Below are 27,531 nucleotides of genomic sequence, written 5' to 3'. Positions count from 1 at the left end.
GCGAGCTTTTCTTATCCAATCACCTCCTTCGAAAATAAACTCCCAGCCAATGAGGTTTTAGTTCCCGTTTCGCGGGTTGACAACCGGACAAGACAACATGGACGTCGAGATGGCAGACAGGGAAAGTGACCAGAAGCCGAGTGGAAGCGGGGTAAAGACGGACACCGAGGCCGGGGAGTCCTCGTCGAAAAGCTCCGGGAGTTCCTACGAGCTGCCCTGGGTGGAGAAGTACCGGCCGCTGAAACTGAATGAGATAGTTGGGAACGAGGAGACAGTGAGCCGCCTGGAGGTTTTCGCCAGGGAAGGAAACGTCCCGAACATCATCATAGCAGGTCGGTGTGAATCCGGAGGAAACATAGCAGTCTGGATGTGTTAATCAGGGAAATGTTAACGTACAGGAAAAGAATAAAAGATGTTTGGAAGATGGAAGGAAAAAGTGTCAAACAACATGGTGGCAGAGTTTGGAAGCTGGGTCAGAACCAGAAAGGATTCTTGACAAAAAAAAAGTGACGTTTAACCCCTAACAAGGTCTGGAAGAGTTGCCTATTAGAACAGAGGGCTTTCCAGGGCTATTGAAGTTTCGGGAGAAATACGAGCATTTGTATTCCTAAACTTTATTCCCAGTTGTTATTAATCCGTTAGACCTCAGCCTTTCGTCCTGGGATTTCTCGGGATTCTGTCTTCTAGTTTATCGGTACCAGCTTCCTTTGGGTCCAATCTTAAAAACATTGCTGCTTCTTCCTCAGCTGTTCCTGTGAAGCTCCATCCAGGCTATGAGGTTTTGTTTTATTCAGGCTCCTTCAGATCACTGATCTGGAGGATAATAAGTTAACGCATTTTATTTCGAAGGTTTTGAATTAGAATTAATCGATTATTGAAGTAATGATCAACTAATTTGGTCATTAATCATTAACTGGAGTATACAGACTCAAAAATGATACATTTTGCATGTAAGAAAAAAATAACACACAACTTTTGTCTGTAAATCTATAATACCCAGAAATCCTTAAGTTCAGCTTGACTTCATGTAAAAAAAAAAAAAAGAAAGACCATGCAGGCATCTGTTCAGCCAACCATTTCAGAACAAAACATCACCAGTCATGCACAGTGATGGGGGGATGTTACTTGGGGCTTTGTTGCTGGTTTATAGTTTTAGGAACTGATCCAGATGTTTTGGTGCGGTTCAGGACCTCCAGGGACAGGGAAGACCACCAGCATCCTGTGTTTGGCCCGCACTCTGCTGGGGGCCGCCATGAAGGACGCCGTGTTGGAGCTCAACGCTTCCAACGACAGGTGAGACCCAGTGGTCCATTGTCAGAGGGGCGGGGCTTTAGTGATGCTGTCCCAGGGGGCGGGGCTTTAATGACTAAACTTGACGGTGGCTCTGCAGGGGCATCGATGTGGTGAGAAACAAGATCAAGATGTTCGCTCAGCAGAAAGTCACGCTGCCCAAAGGTCGACACAAGATCATCATCCTGGATGAAGCAGACAGGTGAACGGAGACTCATTCCCACAGAGACTTCCTGCTTTACGTCCTGTCCTGATGAAACTGCTCTGCCGCCCCCAGCATGACGGATGGCGCTCAGCAGGCGCTCAGGAGGATCATGGAGATCTACTCCAAAACTACGCGCTTTGCTCTCGCCTGCAACGCCTCTGACAAGATCATCGAGCCGATCCAGTCGCGCTGCGCCGTGCTACGCTACGCCAAGCTGACGGACGGCCAGGTGCTGGCCCGCCTGCAGGAAGTGGTGGAGCGAGAGCAGCTGGCCGTGTCTGATGACGGGCTGGAGGCCGTCATCTTCACAGCGCAGGGGGATATGCGGCAGGTGAGGGGCCGGGGTCAGAGGCGGGTCATGATGGTTCTGGGTTCTTCAGTGTAGCTTAGCTTTGTTTCTTTGGGACTTTTTGCTTGTCCAATTCAGTTAGTTTTTACAGTGTGTATGCTAATAAATAGATTCATAAACACAAAAACAAAGGATGTTGCATCTATAACCTACATATATTTGTTTCATAAATGCAGAAATTTCATAGTTTTCCCCAGTAATTATAGTTTTTATTTATTTCAGTTAACAAAAATGTTTTCTCAATTTCAGTTTTTGTTAGTTTTGGTTAAATATAATGACCTTGTTGAGGAGGCGGGGCTATGAGACTGGAGGCGGGGCTGGGCCGGGCCGGGCGTTGCTGATGGTTCTGGTTCGGTTCCAGGCACTGAACAACCTGCAGTCCACCCACTCTGGCTTCGGTTACATCAACAGCGAGAATGTGTTCAAAGTGTGCGATGAGCCGCATCCCTTGCTGGTGAAAAGCATGCTGGGACACTGCGTGGCCGGGGACGTGGACGCGGCGTACCGGGTGGTGGAGCAGCTGTGGGCGCTGGGCTACTCCCCCGAGGACATCATGGGGAACATCTTCAGGGTCTGCAAAACCTTCCAGATGGCCGAGTACCTGAAGCTGGAGTTCATCAAGGTGAGGCGCAGGAGGAAATACTGAGCACAATCACCGGTCCGCTGGCGCTGCTTTAACTCCGCTTACTAGGAACTTCACAAGATTTTTTTCCTCCAAAATGTACATTTAAAAGAAAAAAAGAAACATCAGAGAGATAAACTCTAACATTTGTATTCTTTAAAGAACTTAAATAACTTGATGAGTTTTATTTCTTTTCTAAAACTTGACATCAAGCTTCGGTAAGAAATACTGCCACCTGCAGGTGGGAGTTAGCATTGCTTAAACTCAATATTTTTTACCATTTTCTGCAAAACAGAAAAAATGTTCAGTTATGCATTAGCACAAAAATTGCTGGAATCTGCTGATTTTGTGTGATTTTGAGAAAAACTGGAGCTTGTTTGAGGATTTATTGGAGCATTAGAGCACTTTTTAAAAAGCTTCCCAGACTGAATGAGGAAGTAAAAGCTGCGTTGACTCTGGATGTTTTTAACTCTGCTGCATAAACAAGAAAGTAAAACGATTCCCTCAGTGAGGCTGAAGGAAAAAATGATCCAAACTCCAAAAACATGAAATAGAACAAACAGGGAAAACGTTGCGGTCTTTCCATAAAACAGAACTCCTCCAGGCCACTAGGGGGAGTCTGTATTACCTATGTAAGCTTGAGTATATAGCACATCTTTTCTTTGTCCAACTTTATGTTACACTTCTGTATAATTTGTTAGTCGACTCCTCCTGGTGGTCTGGAGGACTTGCGTTTTGTGGAGCAAGTTTGCAACGTTTTCCATTTTGCTTTTATTTTCTGTAGTTGCAGCATTTGTTGTTTGCATCCATTCTTTGTTTACATGTTTGGGCCTCCATAGAGCTGAGACTACAGTTTGAACAAAAAGTTCTCAAACAGGCTAAAATATAAACTAATTATTCACTCAATTAGTGAATAATTGAGTGGAAGGAATTTGATTCATTTCAAGTCTGTCCGTTTCCACATTGTGCAGGTTTAACTTTTTTTTAAAACATTGTTTGTTTTTGTTTAAACTGAGAGAAAACGCTGTAAACCCGTCCGTTTGGACCTGATGTAATCAGGAACTGGTTCTCTCTCGTTTCCTCCAGGAGATCGGCTTCACTCACATGCGGGTGGCTGAAGGAGTGAACTCCCTGCTGCAGATGGCCGGCCTGCTGGGAAGACTCTGCAGCAAGACGGCGCCCCCTGCTGCCAGCTGAACACCATGAACCCAACAGACTTCATTCCTCACCAGAACCACAATTTGGCTGGAACAAACTGGACCTGAGAGGATGATGATAGTTTCTGACCCTTGGAGGTTCTGAAGGGTTAAAGTTTTCCCACCGTTAGATAATAAACTGTATGATCTGCAGTCAGGTTTTATTCATAAGTAATTTGCTGTTTTTGATGGAAGTGGAATAAAGTTGGAGGCGGTTCTGATCCAGCTCTGATTCAGAGCTCTGTCTGCATTGGGTGGGTCTGGGTTCTCTGCCTGGCTCTGTCTGACCCAGAACCTGAAATGATCCCACTCCACATTCTGCTTCAGTCTGGAGTCGGATGGGACTGGATTGAGGCTGGATAAGGGCCCGTACGGAGCTAAACTGGAGCCAAAAAGTTCCTTAAATGTGACGCAGGGGCAAAGTGTGATCCATGTACGAAGGCATGGATCACACACAGTTGTCAAATAAAGGCAATCAGAAATGACCAAAAAAAACTGAAATGCAAAGAAATGTTTATCTGAAGAAAAAAATTCAAAACTTCTTTTCAGGTTAAAGTTGTATTTTCTAGTCATTTTTTTCCAGTTTCAATACCGTATTTTCCGCACTATAAGGCGCACCGGATTATAAGGCGCACCTTCAATGAATGGCCTATTTTAGGACTTTTTTCATACATTAGGCGCACCGCATTATAAGGCGCATAGAATAGACGCTTCATACTCTATTATTACACATCCACATTAATAAAGAAATGGTCCCCGAGTACTTTATATAGTAGGCTGGCCCAGTCGTTTCACTCACGGTGTTGGTGTTGCGATATTATGCCCAACTGCTTTCTGGGTAACACAGACCAACCGACACGCTGCCGCTGCAGTCTCTGTCTCTCTTCCCCTGCCCCTCCCCCCCTTTAAATGTATTATCAAACTTTATTAACAAACCAGTGTTCTGACAACTATCCCAGCATGCACCGCGCACCACTTCTTCTACGGGGGAAAAAGAAGTAGGCGGCTGCTTACCGTAGTGGACCAACTACGTAAGCAGCCTACTGCATGTCTGTGTAAACATGACGTCTTTCATTTCGATCTGAGTTAATTAGCGTAGCATTTCTGCCGGATTTTCACAACATATCAGCCACGACAATGGACAGGGGAACCAACAAGTTCATGTCATCTTTTTTGGACGACATCAAGGTGTTTGAGCCACTGGATGCCTCCGCGTCACAGCTAAAAGCTACCGATAGATGAGGAAAACAGCAGATCCTCACACCCTCAGCATAAATATAGCTGTGGACAAGATCACTGATGCCTGTTGTTCTTGCAAGGCTGGGTAAGTCGGCATTCATGGTTTTGAATGTACATTAGCATATGTTTACTACTGTAGCTTGTGTTTGTGAGACGGTCACGCACGTGGTAGCTGCACTGTGACCTAAAATGGGCATTAGCCAATGAAACGCGGCCCCTGTGGTAAAGTCCGTTGCTGGACCTGTTGTGGCTCAATATTGGTCCATATATAAGGCGCACCGGATTATAAGGCGCACTGTCGGCTTTTGAGGAAATTGAAGGTTTTTAGGTGCGTCTTATAGTGCGGAAAATACGGTACTTTTCATTTTTAAAAATTATAGTTTTTTTCAATTTCATAAGGTTTTAACCGAGTAAAGTTTTGGCCCCAATTTGTCTCCATATTTTTTGCTGAGTGAACTCGATCAGCAGCAGAGTCATTCCATGTTTGAACCGGGTTTGGTTCTGGTTCTGTGGTTCTGAGCAGTGAGGAGCCGTTGATTTATTTCAGCTTTATTTCATTACAAACTACAGAAACAAACATCCAGCAGGTTTAGAACCAGAGTAACAGGAAATCCGAACCACCAGAACCGCAGCAGGACCCGGTTCTGCTCCGGGAACCACAGGGTTCTGAGCTCCTGAAGGACTTCCATTAATTGAACAGAACCGGGTTCTGGTTCTTCCCGGTTCTGGGGCTGTTGGTGTCTTCAGTAGAGCTGAACATCGGACCCACAGAAAGTTCTCATGCTACGACTCGGCATGCTGACAAACGGACTGCAGAGATTCTGAGGGAAGCGGGTCAAGCCGACCCGGTGGTACCAGAAACAAGTTCTGACGGAGCAGATGAAGATGAGTTCTGGTTTCATGCCAACTGCGACTCAGAAGCAGAACCAGTCTGGTTCTGGAGTTGAATCGGACCTCCCCTCAAGCTTTAGTTCATGAATGAGTTTCAGGAAGTGAAACTCTTAAAATATTTAACTTCCTGAAGGAGTCGAGTCCATCGGAACCGAACAGAACCAAATATCAACGACAAGTAAATATCAAAAAGATTGGATCAGAACCACAAGAAAGAGAGAAAAATGTCTGATCCAAGAGAACAAGAACCACAGAACAACGGCACCTAAACTCCACGAAGAGAGAAACGCGTTACCATGGTGCCCAGCGGGAACAACAGACCCGCACCGGTCCGATCTCCAGCCTGAACTGGACTCTTCAGGAAGAACTCTGACAACTGGAGGAGGAGCAGAACCAGAATCGCAAGGCCGGCCAGCTGGATGGTCTGGACCTCAGCTGCGCCCCTGGTGGGCGTCAGTGGTGCTGCAGCGCCGGACTCACATCGAGGACGCACTGGAGGCGCGGCTTCTGGAGCGGACCAGACGGGTCATACCGGCCGAGGGCACTGGGGGAGCAGGGTCAAAGGTCAGAGGGTCCAGCAGGAATATTACAAACAATAAAATCTAATTTTATCTAAACAAATTTGGAGACAGAACCTGCTGTTCAATTTTGGAACAATGTCGGGTCGTTACAAACACAAAAACACACACACACACACACACACACACACACACACACACACACACACACACACACACTATTTGACTGCACCAGGTCAGTCAAAAAGAGGTTCCCAGATGTTTTGTGTGATCATCGCAGCGTCTAGTACAGGATTTAAACTTTCTGTCAGGAAGGCAAAATCACCAACACAGACCAAAGAAATATTTCTAAAAAACTAAAATCCCCCAAAATGTTTTCTTTACCTACTCAATAACAAACTGAGCAGGAACTATCTGAATTAAAGTCACCTGGTTTTTTTGTTGATAATCTATTCAATACCCGATAGCAGCACAACAACAACATTTTTATATCTAATTAATAATCATCAATAATCCCCAGATCAGCCCTGTACTGCATTGATTCCAGCAGAAAGCTTTTCTCATGTTAGGATTTTTAGCTGCAGATTCATTTATAATGAACATGTGAGACAGATCAGGATAAAAGCCTGTTAATCAGCTGAAGCCGACATGCAGATACTCACTGTATCCCATCCCCTGGACGAAGTACTTGATGGCCTCGGCTAACCTCCCAGGCTGAACAGAAAAAACATTTTGTTTTCATTCAACACTAAAAACTGAAGCAGGAACTCCGGTGTTTATCTGAAACTCACCTGAACCGCCTGAGGAAGTCCCCCACAGTCCGCCATCTAGTGGACAGATAAAGAATGACATTATCAGAGAGACCAGCTGGTTACGTTTGGTTCTTTCACTGTGTGAAGGCTGAACTGTCAGCCACAATCACACTATGAGAAATCAGATAACAGCAGGCGGATGTGACATTTATGTGTTTATAATAAATATAAATTATCTTAGTTTTAATCAGCTGGGTGGTAAAAGTGGCATTTTGTGACACTTTTGGCTTTCCATAGTGTGGAACATAATGTGTAAAACACAATTTGAAATTAATGCAATTAATAAAACTTGGTCTCAAACTTTTCTTGGGAAAACAATAAAATCTGAAAAAGTAGCAAACTGAACAAATGCAGGTTCATCTTTTTCATATACTTTGTACATTTGTCTCAAAATGTATTTTTTGATGAAGTTTCTTAAAGTTGCATTTTTTTCCTAATTTAAATTTTTGTTTGCAAAAATATTGGAACAAATTTCTCTCCATAAAAAACTTAGAAAAACTAATAACAAATTGACATATTTAGTAAAGAATGTAGAAACATGAACAAGTAATCAATTAATCACATTATATATTAAAATGAGCTTGATAAATTCCATTATGGTGATTAATAATTTTTAAGGAAAATTTTGTAGGCAGAGACATCATGATCTATTTTATTTATGGTTCCTATTTCTGTTTTATTTATTGTTTTGGGTTGTTTTATTTTGAATAATTAAGTAAACAGTTCCAGTATTGTTCTCTGAGAAGGCGAACTTCCATTGTTATGCCAAGTGTCAACATATTACTTGAAAATGTTCTAGAAACAGCATTATCATTTATTGCAATAATTAACAGACGTTGTCATGGTAACAAGGTCTGAACAGGTGGCTACCTTCAGCAGGGTGGTCATGGTGGGATCCAGTCTGGAGTTACAATCCACCTGCACAACAAACAAGGAAAACGTTCTTAAAATGACAATAATCCAGAAAAATACGAATAACTTTTAAAATAAGAAAAGGGAATAAAACTAAATATAAATACTGCAGACAGATGACCAATCAGAGAGCTGGACTCTAAGGAGGAAGAGGATGGAGACTCACCACCGCGTCCACAGCAGGTGACATGTCTCCGACCACCAGCAGAACAGGACACCTGAGGAACAAGCAGCCAATCAGAGCGGCTGACAGGAACCGGGCGACCAGGTGAGTTCAGGTTGGGGGCGGAGTTACCTGAGCGTGACGATGTCGCTTCCAGTGAGACCTGGGATGGGTCGGTCTATGTCCAGGTCAATACGGCTGATGTGCGCGCGCGCGCGTGCACACACACACACACACACACACACACACACACACACACACACACACACACACACACACACACACACACACACACACACACACACAGGACGTTAACTGCAGCATATATGTTTTTATACATTCCTTAAAACTGTCACCACGTTGTGACAGCTTTAATAAATATATGAGTACATCATCCTCATGTACTTGCTGCTAAATGTTGTGATGGCAGAGAAAGAATTTCATTTGCCAACATCATGGTGGCCATGCTAACTAACTTTAGCATTGATAAGACCCGCCTCCTGGCCCTGATTGGTTGTTTCTAGTTAGCACTGGGAGACGGCAGAGGGGCTTAATTTTTCACAGATCACCTCAAACTGTCTCAAAATAGTGAGTTTCAACAAATCAGTAAAAAAAAAAATCATAAAAATGACAGTGAAGCTTTAATAGGAGATGTTTTACATCATGTGAACCTGGTGAAGATAAAAAAATCTCTTGAGTTTTGATTTGAACATTTTCTCTTAAATGCTAAATGTTTATATTTTTGTTCAGTTTTGGCTTCATTGATGCTCTGAGTGTTACCAGTTGATTACTGAATAAGTAGCTGATTACTTCACTGATTGATTAATCCGGATTAATCGTCTGAATTGACAGGAAGTGAGTGGCGGAGCCTCACTTCTCATAGCTGCTGAAGAACAAGGCCAGGTTCTCCTGAGGAATGTCCTGAGAGATGTGGAGTCTCAACGTCTGAATGATCTCCTTGTTCTCCAGTAACTCCTCCTGCTCACACACACACAGAGATAAAGTGCTGTCTGTACATGCTGTGGGACCTGTAGGACATGAGGACAGTGCGGTGTCCCTCACAGAGGTGAAGTGGTGTCCCATGATGTTGTCCACCAGGCTGCTGGTCCAGCTGCTCAGCTGCAGGAAACAAAATGGAGGCTCAGTTTGTGTCTCTGCTTCGCTCGTTTGCCTGCGTCTAGGGAGACAGTTACCTTGGAGGCGGCCCAGTCCACCCAGCCTTTGGCACACAAGTCGATGTTGATCAGAATCAAACCTTCCACCAAGCTGGGCTTGTCCATCTGAAACAACAACTGGTTTTACTGGGAGCTTTGGGAAGAGTCAGAATGGAACTGAAAATGACTGGTGGGATTGATTACAGCCAGCTTAGTGAGGACGTAGGCTCCGGCTCCGACCCCAATACCGATCACACTCTTCACCCTGAAGACACAACCAGACTCAGAGTGACCTTAGAGTGACCTCTGAATGACCGCTGAGTGACCCCGCCCCATCACTCCCTTCCTGTTCCAGAGGACAGAGGACTTACTGCAGCTTGGAGAGGACAGGTGGCAGCATCTCAGCCAGCTCCTCCATGGTGGGGTACTGGTACCTGGACACACACACACACACACACACACACACACACTGCTAATTACTGCTCTCCCATCCTGATTTCACATGAGCCGCTTGTTGTAGCTCCTTCTGACCAGACGAGGGCACCATGGCACTCAGTACACAATCACTGAGGCCACTTGGTTGTGGTGTGTGTGTGTGTGTGTGTGTGTGTGTGTGTGTGTGTGTGTGTGTGTGTGTGTGTGTGCTACCCAGTGGGGAAGATTGGAGCATTGTCCTGCTGTCCAGGAGCATCAACATGCAGCACAGAGAAATGCTGCGTCACTTCCTGCATGTCCTCGAAGTTGAACAGTGTGTTGAAGCAGGACTTGTCTGCACACAGACAGACAGAGAGACACACAGAGACATGAGGACATCAGGACACGTCCAGATGTCCCCTGGTCTCCTTCTGCAGCTCCGTATCTACTCACGGTTCAGCCCAATGTCGTGGTAGGTGAGGATTGTGGGTTGGTTGCCCTTGACGACGCCCCTCATGGTGACGTGCAGCACTCCATGTGCCGTCTCCACGTCGTGTTCCTGGACGACACACACACTCAGACCTTTATGAAGTGATAACTCTGTGCTGCCTGGTTTGAATCCTTCCACACTAATCAGTTGTGAAGCCGACCGGCTGAACTCACCTTGCAGTTGACATCCTGCAGGTTGCTCCTATTCTGCAACAACAACACAGAGAACTGGATGACAGACCATCGCTCTCTATCAGGACTACAGGAACGATTTCAGCTTCATAACTCCATGTCTGAGCTGTGCTAAGCCCCGCCCCTCACCTGTCCTGTGAGCAGAGGTTTGATCTCTGTCAGCTGCACGTCGTGAAGCTCTTCCATGATTTCAGTGTTTCACACCAGTCAGCTGATAGAAAAGACCTGAAACGAACAGACAGGAGAGGATCAACTAAAACATCCATTCATCACCCAGAAAAAACCCCCAAAAAAAACACACAGCTGCACAATCACAGCTCGTTTTGAAATGTCAAAGGTCACCCGCTGATCTGAAGTAAATTACACTGTGGTGCAGCTGTTAGCAGGAAGCGCTGCCAGTGATGGGATAATAACTGAATCGGTTTAATTGCAGCCATTTGCAGCATCTTTAAATGCGTCTTGCAGCTCAAGTCCGGCGGGCAGCTTGGAGGGGTTCAAATGTTTCTGTGACTGAAAGACTCTAAACTGTCAGAGAACTAATCACAAACTGAGACTTTCATTGAAAATATACATAAATATTGCTAAATTTGAGAGCAGTTTATTAAAATATCTCATCTCTAAACCTCTGATTAAAATGTTACAAAACTGAAAGACGATCAGAGACAAGAAAAACACAAACTGAACTCCACAAAACTTCTGATTTTATCATAAATTGTTGACTTTCCTCTGAGGAAAGTCTTTAATCTTAACGCCACAGAAGTCTGTTACCATGGCGATAAGGAAACAGCAGTGAACTGGTTCGGCTCTACTGGATCAGCACCGGTTTCACATCAAACTCAAAACCATTTGTAAAAATCTACAAATGTTCAGTCCCACCATGTTTTCTTATTGTTTAATAAAATCTTTTACATCAGATTTACTCAGCCTATCTGTGTGTGTGTGTGTGTGTGTGTGTGTGTGTGTGTGTGTGTGTGTGTGTGTGTGTGTGTGTGTGTGTGTGCAGACGGGTTTCAGCAGATTGGGTTTTGGTTAGATAAACTGTGTCCTAAAAGCAACTTGGCTCTGATCTAAACTCAAACAGAAACAGAACATTAAATCAAGGCTCAGTCAGCAGGAAGTCAACAGGAAACTGAATAAAGTGTTTCCTGTTTTCCTCAATAAAGAAAATCCAATAAGCATAGATACGATAACAGCTCAGAAACAGATGATCAGGTATCATCCAGACCATAAACTGACATGACAGGAATCCAATGAGAGTTAAACACATATCAGCCTCATTTGTAATAATAACCATTATTTTGGTTATTATCCCAAAATAATTGAGTATAAAGAAAAACAAATCAGGATATTAATTCAAATACATAAAGAGTGATCATTAGTCCAGTAATTAATCAGGTTTCATTGGTTTTATTTTCCTTTTGTCTTGCTTAGCTATGATTTTGACAGACTAATTATTGCAGGAAATTATTTCTGAATCTACTGGATCTTCTTCCAGTTTATTATGTTTTCAAATATTCAACCCAATTCAATTAATTTCCAAATTACTTTTTTGATCCCAAAGATTACTCATAATAATTTGGGTTCTTTACAGAGTTATTGTAGATGCTGACGGCTGTGGGCAGGAAGGATCTCGTGTAGCAGTCCGTGTTACAATACATTTGAATAAGCCTCTGACTGAAGACAGTTGTTCTTCATTTAGCATGCATGGCTGGGTTAAAATGATGAAGAAGAAACAACACAACTCCATTGTGGTCTCAGTGTAACGCTAACAGACAGCCTGACCAGCAGGAGGCAGCGTTCAGCAGGTGAGAAATGCTCAACATCCTCCTCCACCAGGCTCCACCTCCAGTCCAGAGTGGCTCCAGAAATCCTGCCTCCATAGCAGAAGTGATTGAGGGTTTATTTCTTCCTGTTGGGATCTGACTGGGTCCAGTTTCCCTCAGAGGAACCAAACAGCAGAAAAACTCAGAACACTAGCTGAGGTCCTGAAAAGCTTTGTGTAGATGCAGAAAATCTGACCCAATCAGCTGTTCCCACGCCGCTGAGCGGTTGCTATGAGCCATATGCTGAATTTGGTTTCATCTGTGCATTACGACCAAACTTCTACACTTTAGTTTCTTGTCTCCAGCAGTCACTGTTCATTCAGTATGCAGGTGTAAATAGATCTACCATTTCAGACTCTGACTGCTGGTAAGGGATTTAAAGTTGGATGGATTCTTACCCAGAATGCCCTGCGCTGTAGTCCACTTCCTACTTACAGTGTTCACATAATGCATTCGAACCAAGCCAGTTCAAACCCAGACTAAGGTTCTGACCGAACCAGACCAGGGTTTGTATCTGGACCAGAGTTTGTTTTTTTTAGTCTGCATTAGAGTTTGATTAGCATTCACACCTCCTCAAACCAACTGACTTTCTAGGCAAATCATCCGCCATCTTGCTGCTACGCACTGAACCGGTTCTAAAACTGAACTAGTTCTAAAACCAACTCAGTTCTAAAACGACAGTTTTTCAGAGAATGCTAAACAAAATGGAAAAAACATAACGAGATTCTGCTTCACACACAGAATGTCTTCAGTCAGAGGCCTCATCAGAGCCCCTGAAACAGACTGCTACATACCATATCTACTTTTTTCTATTTGATTGGTAAATTATTCCAGGACTGATGAACTGTGGTGATGAAATTCCACAGAAATAGTTTGGAAATGGTCTTTTAAAGCTTTCCAGGTTGCTCCTCCTCTTAGCTCATTGCTGATCGCTTTCCGCCCTGGTAAGGTGGTTAACACACATAAAGCTTTCACTGACGTGTTCACGATGATTATTACTCACCTTCCCAACAGTCAGAGAAGTAGAAAGGAAGGATGTAGGCACTTTTCTCTGAGTTCTAATGAATAAAAATCAGCCTTTAGTTTAAATTTAATCTGTTATTTGGGTTAGCAGCTGCAGATCTGATGAACTGGATGTTTTCTGGCTCAGCTGTCCGCCCACATTAGCGCACAAAGAGCCACAATAGAATGGTAACGTAACCTCCACAGACAGGGAGCCTTAGCAACCAACCGTTACCATGGGAGACGACATCTCCAGCTCGCGCGTGCACACACACGCGAGCGAGCGCGCTCACGTACACACACACACACACACACACACACGAGCGAGCGAGCGAGCGAGCGCGCTCACGCGCACACACACACACACACACACACACACACACGAGCGAGCGAGCGAGCGCGCTCACGCACACACACACACACACACACACACACACACACACACACACACACACACACACACCCCGATACACAAACACACACCTGTAACTCGTAACATCGTCATCATGTAGGCGAGCTCCATCAGAACAGAACCGAACCGTTCTCCAAACGGAACCTTTGAGTTACCGCTTAACACAAGCAACGATCCCCAGTGGTCAGTTAGCAGTTTTAACTAGCTAACCAGTCGTTACCAGGTAACTAGTCCCTAATTAACTGACATTAACGGAGTTATTTCCCAACTCACCGTCAGTCCGTTCACCCCAGAAGCGGGTCGATAGCCGGTTTAATCCAGTTCGGCAGCAGATAACCGTTGGTAACCAGCAGTTTGTTAAATCTGGTCGCGAGGAGGCTGCTGCTCTGACGGTCGTTCTGCTACACGCGGACAGTCCGGGGCGGAGCTACGTCAAAAATCTAAACACGGGGGCGGGGCCAAAAGGGGCGGTAGGGGCGGGACCTTGATGTTTACTTTAGGGACAAATCAGTACAGAAAAGAAGTCTATTTATGTCTGCCCAGTAAATATTCCCCAGAAATCCACATAAATAAAAGTTGATTCTGGTTATGTGTCATTAGAAAAAGTCAGCTGGTTATGTGTGATTCTAAATAATAATTTTGAGATTTTATAAAAAATAAAAATAATAATGCGTTTTATTTGTCAGCGCCTTTCAAAACACCTTATGAATGTATCCATCGTTTTTTTAATTTTATTCTAATTCTAATTAACTTTACTGACTTACAAAATCATATTTCTGTTTAAAGTTGAATATGCATTTATTTACCTATATTTACTTTTAACATTTACTTGAGTTTCTTCCTATGTTTACTTGTATTATTTTGATTTTATTTGGTCATTTTAGATTATTGAATATGAAATATTAAATACATTGGATTTAAAGGCTAATTTCCATTGGTAGTTCCATGATACAAACAGCACAACACACAAAAAATATTTTTTATTAACCTTTTGACATTCACAAACAGATCATATGCATTGCCTCAGTTAATACAATTATTTTTTTCAATGTCCTTTATTTTCCTTTATAACAAAACAAACTAAATAAAATAAAGATAGAAATGGATGCATAAAACACAAAACAAAACAAAACAAAAACAGCTATAAAGGGAGTATATTGTTTTTTTTTTCTTTTACAGAGAAAGCATCATTTTAAAATATCAAATTCCAGATTTGGTTTTTGTGATTTTACATAAGCCATTCATATTTTTCAGGGTAAACAGGTCCTTCTTGAGTCCAATAAAAAAGAAGCAGTTGACTTTCAAAACTGTTTTGTATTGCATTGTGCAAATCCTACCATAAAGTTTTAATCATCTGACATTAAACAGATGATAAGGATTCACTTTTATATTTCAATAATTATAAAAGTGAATAAAGCTCCAATAAGGCTGGAGCTTTATGCTTATAGATGGATTTGTTTTTGTTTAGCAGTAATAAAATATCTAAATACATTTCCCAGTCAACTTTCCTCCATCTCAATAAGGTACATTTGAACTGATATGAAAAATAAGTGAAAATTAGTAAATATCAATTATTGTTTTGATATCTTAGCTAAAATGTTGAGAAACAATATAAATTTGAAACAGCTAGTAAAAATGTGAAAATGTTCAGGCCTGAATTACCATAAATGTTGTCAGTAGAACAGTTTGAATGGACTTCCGTTGGTTTTACAGTTGATCTCTCAGCTCCTCCTGTAGATGGTTCTGTTTGGACGTGAGCAACACCTTAAACAACACGTCTGCTCTCATCCAGGACAGCACATATTTAGGTCGTCGCTCAGGCAGGAAACATCGGCGTGAAAACACACAGTGGGACCATCTGCTGTACGGACAGTAACACTGTTATTACTGCTCACATACCAACACAATCAGCAGGACTTTCAGACAGACGCCACAGCGTTATCAGTAAATACAGCTGAACATTATCCTTTAATTCTGCTTAATATTCTTCCAGACAGAACAATTTGTAAAAATTAAAAATGTGTTTTTCTCATTTAGTTTCTCTGCAAATTTGCTTTGAGATCAGTTTGAGGTATAGTTCATAAATGTTTCATCTTTTCTGATTTACTTCATCTTTTTCCAATATGTAAAGTGTTTGCTGATCTGAAACATGTGAATGGAGACTACCATCAGTTAGCAATCTACTTCTGCAGTAAAAATGGGGAAATGTTCTCACAATATATTTATAGCAGATGCAATTATTTATTAAAATGAGGCATAAAGTAACTATTTCAGTTAGAATTTCAAATTTATTAAACTTTTTATTTTTAACAAGAGTAAAATTATAGACATAATTTTTTTACAATAAATATTAACTACAGCACAAGATATTTGTCTTTTATAAGTAAGCTTTTATAATAAGTAGAACCACGTATGTCCAGAGACTTTACTGAAAAACAAACTTTTCCCAAATTTATTCTGTTGGAACAGAATAAATTTGTTCAACTGAGCCTAAAATAATTTGAAAACTTGATCCTTTCCTTTACTACAGCAAACATACAAAATCTTTTTAAAGTTTTTATCTAAAAACAATAACATCTCTTCTCCACAAGAAACAAAAGAATCGGGCTGATTCATTTCAGGTTTTTTTCTTGGTCTGCCAGTACTGTTGACTCGCGTGACAAAAAGTTTGGACTGTTGTATGACGGGGTAAAAACAACACAGAGTACAGTGAAGGTGTAGAAAAGCAAAACTTTACAGGAACTTTTTATAAAACGTAGGTGAATGTAGCTAAACGTGGTCACTGCCAAATAAAGATCTTTTACAAAATGATGTTTCTGAATTATGTTCATGGTTCAGGAAAAATCTAGGCAGAAAACTTGCAGCAGGTCATGTTTCAACATTTTTATTCTCTGAAAAACAAAAACCTTCAGCCTGAAACTAAATGAACAGCGAAGCTTCGACGGGTTAATGAGGAACATCTAGAGCTGGACGTCTAAACTACCGACAGGAGAGGAAACAGAGAGATCAAAACCAGCGTGTGGAACAAAGTGTTGAATACATTTTACTGCTGCATTTTCAGGAAAAAATCTACTTTCCTCTCTGAAAAACAGTCCATCCGTCTCTCTATCAAAATAAATCTACAGGTTTGTACAGTTTCTTATACAAGCATAAAAACATTCAGATTAACATTTGTACATTTCCAAGCTGTGATGTGAAGAAGCACCAGCAGTTTTCTCCTCACTAAACTGAAATGAAGCAAAAAAGAAATAAAAAACTGTGAGAATGAAAACTGATTCTGCTTGTCTGTAGGGAAGCTCATGAAGCACCGATCTAAAAACAAAACTAAACGGAAACAGAATCTAAGATCTGGGAGCTTTTAGAAGCCGATTTTATTCTCTTCATTAAAACGGCTGATATTTAAATGGATATGACAGAACTTAAGCTGTACAGATATATAAACAGGATTTAGTTGGAACCAGACTGTATGTAAAACACCAACATTCCTGCTGGATCTGCTGCAGAAGTGCATTAAAGGCCAAATCATTCAGCTTCTGTGAAGTCAAATATCTAGAGTGAAAACTCCAGGCCAGCAGATGAAGGATTAATCAGCCAAACATGGATCAAGTTTCACACAGATTAATATTTTTCATTTGGCCGACATGTTTTTGTTGTTTCTGCATTCACCTTTTAACTAGAAACATAAATTTAATGCTTTCCCTAACTGGCGGCCGTGTGATGGCCAGTAGACAGATCTGCTGCTGCAGACGTTCCCGTTGCCTCAGACGATGATCTCCTGGATCATCATCTGATCCAGGAGATCAGACGGCTAACAGAACCGCAGCAGAACCGAGCCAGAACCAGAACCTCCACAGGGCTTACAATAATAAAGCTGGAAAAAGGGCCAAACAGGGACAGGAAGTAAAACAGCAGCTTTTCAGAGGAAACTTCAGGAAGTCTGGAGAACTGTTGAACCAGACCAGACTAATGGATCACAGAGAAGACCTGAGACCTTCAGGGTTGGATCAATTCTGCTGTCATCACATATCAGACAGAACGATTCAGCTCAGATGAGCCTTCGTCTGTCCTCAAGTCGAACCGAGCCTGAATCTCAGAAATAAATCTGTCCTGATCCATCAGGAGTTTAATCAGGTTTATTCTGCAAAACGTCTGAGTTAAACTGACCTCAAAGCTGTGCACTGAAGACGCCCCACTCATCCCGGACCAGTGGGACCAGTGGGACGGAGGAAGTGGCCCAGTAGCCCAGTGGCCCAGTAGCCCTGTGGCCCAGTAGCTGTGGCCCAGTAGCTGTGGCCCAGTAGCTGTGGCCCAGTAGCCCTGTGGCCCAGTAGCTGTGGGACCATCTGCTGAATCTGGCCCAGATCTGATTCAAAGCAGCCGCTAAAACATAAACATAAAACCATAGAAGAAGAAAGGAGGCGCCCCCTGCAGGCACTCCCAGGTATTCTGCAGACAGTCTGTTCACAACTGAATAAATGAAGCTTCTGGGATGAAAATGAAATTCTGCTGCTGGGAAAAAAATACTTTATGATTCCAACAAACTTTAAAACTCATCATTGTGTTTTTTTCTTTTGAAATTACAAAACAGGAAATAATTACAGTTGGTATTAACATTAGTGCAATTACAAAATCAGAGTTATAAAACGATCTGTGTTCATGTTCGGAGGTGCGTCTGTAACCGGAGCAACCAGCCAATCAGAGGACAGGTCGTGGAGGTCAGCTCCAGGTTTAGTCCCTTTTTACACAAAAGTTCTTCCAGCAGAACCGACTCACAGAGCGTTACGTTTCCACTCGCCTGCGGCTGTCAGTCGCTCAGCGGCAGACCGCCAGGCGCCGCACTGTACACAGGTCACCCAGCAGGCGCCTGATTCGCTGCTTCAGCTGCGGGAGGCGGGACAAAGGGTCTGGAGGCTCCAGCTCCCCGGAGTGGTCCAGCCAAGACTCCAGAACTGCAGGGAGAAAAATAAAGTTTTCTCAATTTCCTCAGCAGAGTGGAAACATAAATGTAAAAGCTGTCCTGTATCTGTGTGTTACCGTCCAGCTCTCGCTCGATCAGGTCCATCCTGGCGGTGATCTGGTGATGCAGCGCCTCGACGTGCTCCAGCAGGTTGAGCTGACACTGAGCCACAGACACGGCGGCCTGTCTGTGGGTGTGGCCGGCGTCCTCTGAGTGGCTCTCCGGCTTGATGCTGAGGAAGAAGTGAGCGTCTGAGTGGCTCACGGCGTTGGCGTCCATGATGCTCAGAGACGGTTGTTTCCTCAGATCTTCATGCTTCAAACAGAAACAACAATTAGAACCAAAGGTTTACACATTTTATTGGGCTCTAATGGGATTTCATGTAACAGAAGGTTGGTTTTAAAAATTTCACAAATAAAATCATCATTCTGCTCTGCAGTCCGATCCTTTCCCCTTCTTACTCGGCTAAAAATCTAATTGGATGGAGAACACCTGTGGACATCAATCTTAATGTCTTGCTGCAGGTTATGAGCTGGATTTAGGTCTGGACTTTAACTAGGCCACTCCAAGCCTTACGCGGTTTAATGAAAAATCTGCAGAATTTGCCAGCTTTTTCTTTAATCTGATGTTTTTGTTTATCTCTGCGTTCATCTGTCACAGAAAAACGTGAAGAACTCCGTCTGCAGGACGCCTCACAGAGTGAGAAATTTATTTTAGTCCCTCGTTTCCCGAACCCAGACTGACCTCTCCTACCTTTTCCTCAGCCGTTTCCCAAGATGCCTCTGGTTTCTGGTAGCAGTGTTCGCTGCTGACGTAGCAGATGGGCGGCTCGTCCTGCTGGCCGGACGTCAGGTTTAGAGCTTCCTCCTGTTGCCATGGCGATCTCCACAGCTGCAGGTCGGGGTGGGACGGAGAGCTGCGCAGACGGAGACAGAGATGCTGAGCAGAAGTTTCTGTAGATGTGCGCCCCCTGGTGGTGCTTCTGCTATAGTTTCTGTAGATGTGCGCCCCCTGGTGGTGCTTCTGCTATAGTTTCTGTAGATGTGCGCCCCCTGGTGGTGCCTCTGCTATAGTTTCTGTAGATGTGCGCCCCCTGGTGATGCTTCTGCTATAGTTTCTGTAGATGTGCGCCCCCTGGTGGTGCTTCTGCTATAGTTTCTGTAGATGTGCGCCCCCTGGTGGTGCCTCTGCTATAGTTTCTGTAGATGTGCGCCCCCTGGTGATGCTTCTGCTATAGTTTCTGTAGATGTGCGCCCCCTGGTGGTGCCTCTGCTATAGTTTCTGTAGATGTGCGCCCCCTGGTGGTGCTTCTGCTATAGTTTCTGTAGATGTGCGCCCCCTGGTGGTGGGCTGAGTGCTCTACTCACTGCAGCAGGCTGATCTTGAGCTGCAGGCCGCTCAGGACCTGGTGCAGGCTGTGCGTCTGGGCCAGCAGGTGGCTGGTGTGGGAGATCTTGGAGGCGTTGATCTCCGAGTAGTTCTCCTTCACGCAGGACAGGCCGAACATGTGACCCGAGATCAGCAAATCGGGTTCAGACAGGAAGCGCTGGGCCCGCCTCCAGCCTGCAGAGGAAGCAGACGGATCAGAGGAAGCTTCCTCCTGTTTTCTGCCCCTACAGAGCAGCGGAGCGGATCCTACCTGAGGTCTGCCTGCAGTAGTAACAGATGTAGTTGTGAGGAACGTTGTCTTCATATAGACCCATGCAGGTTCCATGCTGCCAGCAGAGACACGACTCGCACTGTAGAGACACAACGGCAGAAAAGATTCCCTCTGGGTTTGATCCATTTAAGACCATCAAACAAGTTTAAAATCACAGAAAATCTGATAAAAACAAGAAAAGATGGAATTTATATCAGTAAAAGGAGAAGCTGCTCCACAGCACTGTATCTATAGATTTGAAAAGGATGATGGGAATGGCAAAACTCAAAATAATTTCTTCCATTTGGTAGTTTCTGTTTGTTTTCAAGTTTTTACTCGAGCTGTAGGAGGGTTTTTTTTGGCTTTTTTGAAGAAGAGTTAAAGCGCTAAATGGGAAATGGAAATACGCTTGCTGACTAAATTCTGTCGTAGAAAACGGTCCATCGACTGGTGGATCTGTGCCTTACCAGGGGTCCAAACCTCCAGAGTTCAGAGGAGAAAACTCTTGTTTTCGACTTCTACTTCCTGTTTATCACAGCCATTAATAACATCAACAGCTGATGAAAAAACGCGTTGTGTGGCTGATTTGCTCCGGATTTACGATGCTCTGACATTTATATGCCAACTTCACAGTAGATGGAAGCACATCTAATATAATTTTATTTTTTTTTGTCTGACATTTTAAAATTTCACTCAAAATATTATAGACAATTAGATGTAAACATAGCAGAGTTGAAGTCAAGGAGGCGTTTGGCAGCTGGGATCTGCCTACAACTGGAGCTACGATGTGAACGAGCTGAACAGCAGGAGGTCTGAGAATATGAATGGATGGGGCTGAGAACCAAGCCCTGAGGTACACCACTGTTAAAAAGTCACGAGTGAAAGAATAGGTTTTGTTTAAGAGATAAAGGTCAGTAAATTCAGAGCCCAGAATCTGATCAATTTTACAGATTAATTCAGTTTATTAATGGGTCAGAACCATTTTGGTCTAAATGAAATTAAATATTTCTCTTTATTTGAAAAATAAAATATTAAAAATTAGTCAAAGTTTTCACACAGGATTTGTGAAAATTAAAGCCTGATGCTGACTTTTTATGGTGTGTGTGTGTGTGTGTGTTACCTGAATCATAAAGTCGTTCTCTTCGTCCACCTCGCACACGCACCTCACCACCTCACAGTCCTCCGTCTCCATAGCAACGGGCCAGGACGTGTCCTCTCCGCTCTCGGCCGTCAGCGTCGACCAGTCGCTGCCGTCGTCGACTGGAAGCAGAAACAAAATCAGTGTTTTGTTGGTTTTTTGAACGAGAAAGGGGTAAATCTGGAGTGTTTTCTGCTCGGACCGTGTGAGTGTGAAAGCTTCAGAGTGAGGGGCGGTCGGTCCGGCGCGTCGTCGTCGCTGCTGCCGAATCCTGCAAAAAGGACGAACACAGACAAATTATTCCACTGAGATAATCCAGATTTCAGGATAAATTAATCAGATTAATATTTAATCTGAGCTGGAAAGCAGGCTGAGGAGGAATCCAGATGCTCCGTTACCTGACTGGCTCTTCTTCTTCTTCTTCTTTTTCTTCTTCCTCAGTTTGACTCGCAGGAAGTGCTTCCTCTCCTTCCTGTCGTGTCCTCCTGGTTTCTCCTTCCTCTCCTCCTTCTTCAGCTCTGCAGGCAGAATTCAGACGTTTGGCTCATTTTGTCCCACAGAAATCTGTTTGAGAATCACCGAGCTCCAGCCCACCGGTTCCCATGATGCTCTGCTCTCTGTCGTCACGGCGACAGCTGCCGGTCTGGATGTCGGCCTTCTTGCTGGACGGGAAGTCGCCTCCTTCAGAAGCAGACCTTTTCCTCCTGCAGCGGCGGTAGAGACAGAAGGTCAGGGGTCATCATGGAGGCTGTGGGGCTGAACTCACCTGGACTCACCTGGAGGCCTCCGGCTCCGCGCCGCCAACGCCAGCATCCAGCTGCTGCTCAGAGTGGTAGTACTTGATGTGGTAGTGCAGCAGGCTGGCCTTCCTGAAGGACTTGGAGCAGCCGGCAGCCGGACACTTGAAGGGGTTGTGGTCCAGCTCGATGGACAGAATAGGAGGAGGCTGGTTCTTTATCACCCTGTACACTGCAGGAGCACACAGAAACAGAACCTCACCAAGTACTTTGGGTTCTGGTGCCAACATCTTGAAATAAGACAAAAAAAACTTACAAAGTAACTTTTCAGCAAAATAAAGGAGCTGTACGTTTAATCAATATCAGGGAATAATTGACTTAAAACAAGCTCCTTTATCTTTCTGAAAAGTTATTTGTAAGTTAGTTTTGTCTTATTTCAACTTTTCTCAGATATTCGCAGTAGAAACTAGACCAGAAATACTTGGTAGGATTTTGTATTTTTGCAGTGGGGAAGATGGAGGCCCAGTGGTGGGCGGAGCTTACGTGGCTCTCTGCTGAACTTGTGAGTGGTGGGAAGGTGAGCCTGGCGCTCCATCAGGACATCTGAGGAGGAGGAGAGGAACAATCCACCAGTCCTTAAATGAGAAACTGATCACAAACATCTAAAACTCAGCCACTGTCTGTCACGGGTCTGTTGTTGTTATTTAGCAACAACAACAAAAAAAAAATCAGAATCGGCACATCCAGCTTTTCAAAGATCAGTGATCATCCGGAAAACTGCGATCAATGCTCCTCTAATCTGGATTTAATCTGCTCCAAATGTGAAATCAAGATTTGAGTGAAACATTCAAGCAACACTGGATGGAAATAAATGAGAAGCTGATGGAAACAACGCCACAGAGCTATCATCGCTATCATCAACGTTTAAGATTTGTGTTTTTGACCAGGTTTATTTCCCGACCAGGAGAAATAAACTGGAACACAAGAAGGACGACTACAGGAAAGAACAACCGACCCGGAGCTCATTGGTTACCTTTGTCAATGTGGGCGGGGTTAGGAACCGCTGCCAGGGTGGAGTCTGCTGTGATTGGCTGTTTCTGAACTAGATCACTTCTGTCTGAAAGACGAGAAAACAAACCGTGTTTACCTTCAACCTGAAGACAATCAGGCGTCAAAGCTTAACTCACTGTTTTCTGTCTTCTTCTTCGTTGGTGGATGAGAGGAAGAAGGCTCTGCTGTCTTCCTCTCCTCCTCCTCAGCTCCTTCCTTCTCCTCTGAGGTCTCCTCTTCTCCTCCCTTCTTCTCCTCCTCCTCCTGTGTCTCCTGGCCTTCCCCCTCTTTGGGGTTCTGCTCCTCTTCCTCACTCTCGCCCTCCTCCCATCCCTCGCTCCCCACTGCGCTCCTCTCTGATCTGGACCTCTGGACCACAGACAGCAGCATCAGTGAAGATGAGGAGCTGTTGGAGGAAGGTGAGGAAGGTGCAGCGGTTCTTACTTCGTGGAAAGGTTTGATTTTGGTCGGCTTCACCGTCTGGACCACGCCGTCGTAGAACCGCACCGTGTACGAGTCTGGGACGGGAAGGCAGGGTTAGGCCGATCACTGCAGACCGAAACTTAAAGCCGTCCAACTGGAGTTACAGTTAAACATGTTTGTCTTTTGTTCCTTTTTTCAGACCCAGACAAGCAGCTTGAGACATTCAGAACCAGATGTGAACACAAGCGTTTTATCAGAGACGTCTGTGTTGAAAGATATGACTGAGAATCAGGACCAGGCAGAGAAAAAACATTAGATTATGAGAATAAGGTCACATGACAGTGAGTCAAAATAATGAGAAAAGACGTTATGATACGAGAACAAGCTCATAATATTATGAAAACAAAGTCATAAAATACTAGAAAAAACTGTAAATGATACAAAAATAGTCACAATATTACCAGAATAAAGTTATAATAATATGAGAAAAATGTCAAATCAGAAGGTTGACGTAATAATAGAAATAAAGTCATAATATTACGAGAACAAAGTTGTAATATTAGTACAATGAAGTAGTAATTTTAAGATAACTCCAACATAAAAAGTAATCAGAAATTAACATGAGGAATGTTGAGCATTTTATGAAGTCAAACTTTGCGATCAGTTTTACAAATAAGGATGATATTTAATATCAGCGTCCAATTATTGGAAGAAGCAGGACTTCAAAGAGCAAATGACTGACGAGCTGCTCATTAAAGAGACTTTCCTTTAACTTTCTCCAGGTCTGACTTTATTCTGATAGTTTCATAATAAATCTCTTCGTCTGGCCCTTATGTTCTGTTGTTGAAAGGTCAAAGTTGAGTCTCACCGTCTTTGTTGACTTTGAGGATTTTTGCTGGGTAGAAGCGACAGTCGGTCCAACAGGCCAGAACTTTGGAGCCCAAAACGAAGACCTGAGCCAGGAAACAGGAGGAGAACGGACAGTGAGCCGAAACGACGCTCTGACAGAAACACGACAAGACGGAGGAAACGCTCTGGTTCCTGCTTTACACGATCAGAGGCGCAAAACAATCTGACGAATGCTTCACATTTCTCATAGACTTACTGAAAATAAAATACTTGAAAAATAAAATTATTTAGAAAATAATCATGTAAATATTTAAAAAATATTTCATATTTGAAAAATAATTTTTAGTCTTTTTAAAATAATCATGTTATTTTATTTAACATATTTGATAAATATTAAATTACAAAATTTAATATTTATAAAATAAGCAGATCTAAAATGTGTGAAAATAATTTTAATTTGATAAAAAATAATTTAGAAACTTTAATTTGATAAAAAATAATTTAGAGATTTTCTAAATAATTTAGAAAATCTGTTATTTAAAAAACAGATTTTTCACATTCATAAATTAAATTCTAAGGTTTTACTTGTAGCTATCATCAATTATTAAAACAATCCTGATCATGGTAAGTAAACAGCTCAGCATTGATAAGCAGCGTTGGTACCGGCTGGGCCTGCGGCGGCGTCAGGCCCTGCCTCCTCAGGCTGACGCGCTCCAGCGGACGAAGGTACGGCGAGCTCCAGTGGAACCACTCGTTGTGCCGACGGCTCCACTGGCGGTAGTGGACCAGAACCCGCTCCTTGTCATAGTCAATCTTCTCAATAGTGGCAGCGTACCTGAAGAGACAACAGCTCAGGTGAGTCAAAGTCACTCAGAACAACAAAAATGATCAGCTGAACTGTCCAATTATTTACTTTATGCTTCCCATCGTGAATTTAACCACAAACAATCCTGCAAACATTATGTATAAAAAAATGGAGAAATATTTTCTATTGTGTTCCAACATTATTATCCTAATGTTCCTGTTTAATCAGCACAGAACTGATGACAGACTCTTCTTCATGTGTCTGTGTCCACTGATCCACTAGTTTGGGCTGCTGTTTGTAAAGCTACACAGTCAAAGATTAGCAACATAAATTAGCATTATTTAGCTTGTCATAAGAGAAAAAAGGACATATCTTTATTATTTTTATTCATTTATTTATAAATGATTTATAAGTAAATCCCCAACAAAGCTATTATTTTACTATTTCGCTAAAGTTGTTTGAGTTAACAAGTTATCACTGGAGAGCTGACTGGGCAGTTAACTGGAACAGAAGAGGATGGTTAGAATAGTTAAAACCTATGCCAGGTGCTAGTAACGTACGTGTGTGTGTGTGTGTGTGTGTGATGCAGACCAGTTCTTCTGCCGATCTCGGGCCTCCAGCTGAGCTCCGACCTCGAAGGTGATTCCCGACCTGTCTGGTGGAGTCTTCATCTGCCGGAAAAAGACACAGAGCCGCTGTAAAAGCTGAAACTTTTTTATTATTACACATCATGAATGTTTGTGTTTGTATTCTCTCAGTTGTCCAGGAGATGGAGCTGTTTGTAGAGCAACTTTCTGAGATACACACATCAAACCCCGCCCAACATTTCATCCTTTTGTTTTCTAAGTTTCTGAAAACACTTTTTGTATTGTATGTGTTCATAACTAATATATAAAAGAAGACAGAAAAGAAATAGAAAGTGAATACAGTTAAAAACAAAGACACGCCTCCCAGCCTCGGACGCCGATTGGCCCACAGAGCTGTCAGTGGAGAACAAGACCCGCCTCCCAGATCCTCAGATATTTGACAGCGGCTAAAAGCTAATGCTATCTGTTGTTGTTGGCGTCAAACTACAGCGAGCAGCGCCGCGGCTCCCGGCTCAGAGTTATTCACAAACACCCGCTACTCAACTTCCACTACGTTTCAAAGCAAACGGGTGAAGTTAGTATGAGAGCTGTGCAGCTGAGCGGACTGAATCTCCATTGACTTTGAATAGATTAGCTAACAGCTAACAGTTAGCCTCAGCTGAGATGAAGCAGCTCAGTGTCAATAACAGCCTGAGCTGTGACTGTGAGCCGCTGCTGCTGGAGGAGAAGCCTTCAGAGAACATCCAACCTGCCGATGAGTTGACAGTCTTAATGAAAAGCAGCGACAGAGCGCCTGTTTACCTCCGGATCTGCTCCTCAGCTGCTCCTCATACTCCGTCGGATGCACAGCGCATGCGCCAGGACGGAAACTCAGCTGTCCCGTAGAAGAAGCTGTAAGAGTGAGTGTGAAGTCTGAGGAGTAAACCTGAAAGCAAAGTAGCTTTAAAAGAGCAGATCCTGATTTATTTAGCTCGACCTCCTAGCAGCGGATTTATCTCCAGGCTACCGGTGGTTCCTGCATATCGGCCAAATGTATGTAGGGGACAGAAACCACAAGAGATGCTCTATTCAAATGATATCAAAATAAAATCTTTCTGCCCTAAATAATAAACTATGTGCGGTAGAAAAACATCCCTACCTTGTACCACGGTGGTGGCAGCATCATGCTGCGGGGATGCTTTTCTCCAGGAAGAATGGGGAAAATGCTTAGAGTTCATTAAAAGATAAATATTTTGCAAATATTTAGCGAAGCTATTTTTTAATTTTATTATTTTTGCTAAGCACTTTATCATTTTTACTAACTTTGTAAACGATTAATGCAACAAGCTTCCCCTAAAATAATTAATTATGGTTAAATAACTTTGCTGTTTTGCAAAATTTCAGCGGAATAAAGTTCTCCCAACGCCTCCCAACCTTTCAAGAGCAAATATAATTTGCATTGGCGTTAGCATTAGCTTCTGCTAAATGCCACTTTGATCTAGTGGTTTAGTGTCAGTGATGCTGTTTCAAAAGGACAGGAAAATATATAATACATAATATCAGTAAACATTGCTTATAGGTCATAGCAGCAATGTTAATTTTGACATTGGCCCAAAGTTGTCATATCAGTTCATTACTAGTTTGGATCAAAGCTGATCAATGGGTTAGAACGGCCTAGTTCAAG

At 43.1% G+C, this 27,531-nt stretch overlaps 3 protein-coding genes across 3 annotated transcripts; 1 reads left to right on the top strand and 2 right to left on the bottom strand.

Moving 5' to 3' along the window:
• The first annotated feature begins 57 nt into the window (after nucleotides 1–57).
• rfc2 (replication factor C (activator 1) 2) lies at nucleotides 58–4,157 on the top strand. Its single transcript, XM_015014033.2, has 6 exons — nucleotides 58–332; nucleotides 1,188–1,293; nucleotides 1,391–1,492; nucleotides 1,568–1,826; nucleotides 2,206–2,466; nucleotides 3,553–4,157. Exons 1-6 carry the CDS (start codon nucleotides 98–100, stop codon nucleotides 3,661–3,663), a joined length of 1,074 nt encoding a protein of 357 aa, XP_014869519.1. The 5' UTR covers nucleotides 58–97; the 3' UTR covers nucleotides 3,664–4,157.
• Nucleotides 4,158–5,438: 1,281 nt separating this feature from the next.
• LOC106934257 (protein NDRG3-like) lies at nucleotides 5,439–14,110 on the bottom strand. Its single transcript, XM_015014034.2, has 16 exons — nucleotides 13,957–14,110; nucleotides 10,576–10,671; nucleotides 10,429–10,461; nucleotides 10,219–10,324; nucleotides 10,000–10,120; nucleotides 9,723–9,785; nucleotides 9,556–9,616; nucleotides 9,391–9,477; nucleotides 9,260–9,316; nucleotides 9,072–9,175; nucleotides 8,330–8,395; nucleotides 8,201–8,252; nucleotides 7,993–8,040; nucleotides 7,102–7,137; nucleotides 6,973–7,024; nucleotides 5,439–6,336 (listed from the first exon to the last, which is right to left on the bottom strand). The coding sequence occupies exons 2-16, from the start codon at nucleotides 10,630–10,632 to the stop codon at nucleotides 6,269–6,271; spliced, it is 1,011 nt and encodes a 336-aa protein (XP_014869520.2). The 5' UTR covers nucleotides 10,633–10,671; nucleotides 13,957–14,110; the 3' UTR covers nucleotides 5,439–6,268.
• A 2,441-nt stretch (nucleotides 14,111–16,551) lies between these two features.
• Nucleotides 16,552–26,743, bottom strand: LOC106934260 (PHD finger protein 20-like). Its single transcript, XM_015014043.2, has 18 exons — nucleotides 26,670–26,743; nucleotides 25,873–25,952; nucleotides 25,140–25,311; nucleotides 24,496–24,580; nucleotides 23,649–23,722; nucleotides 23,342–23,573; nucleotides 23,188–23,271; nucleotides 22,698–22,757; nucleotides 22,194–22,386; nucleotides 22,012–22,121; nucleotides 21,816–21,935; nucleotides 21,620–21,688; nucleotides 21,400–21,539; nucleotides 20,280–20,379; nucleotides 20,008–20,203; nucleotides 19,385–19,556; nucleotides 18,718–18,955; nucleotides 16,552–18,632 (listed from the first exon to the last, which is right to left on the bottom strand). The coding sequence occupies exons 2-18, from the start codon at nucleotides 25,950–25,952 to the stop codon at nucleotides 18,496–18,498; spliced, it is 2,262 nt and encodes a 753-aa protein (XP_014869529.2). The 5' UTR covers nucleotides 26,670–26,743; the 3' UTR covers nucleotides 16,552–18,495.
• Nucleotides 26,744–27,531: the final 788 nt, after the last annotated feature.

This window comes from Poecilia mexicana, unplaced genomic scaffold, assembly GCF_051168715.1.
Source record: "Poecilia mexicana isolate PSO_F unplaced genomic scaffold, ASM5116871v1 scaffold_23, whole genome shotgun sequence".
NCBI lineage: Eukaryota > Metazoa > Chordata > Actinopteri > Cyprinodontiformes > Poeciliidae > Poecilia > Poecilia mexicana.
The sequence above is the reverse complement of the archived record's forward strand: the minus strand, read 5'-3'. Positions and strand labels throughout refer to the sequence as shown.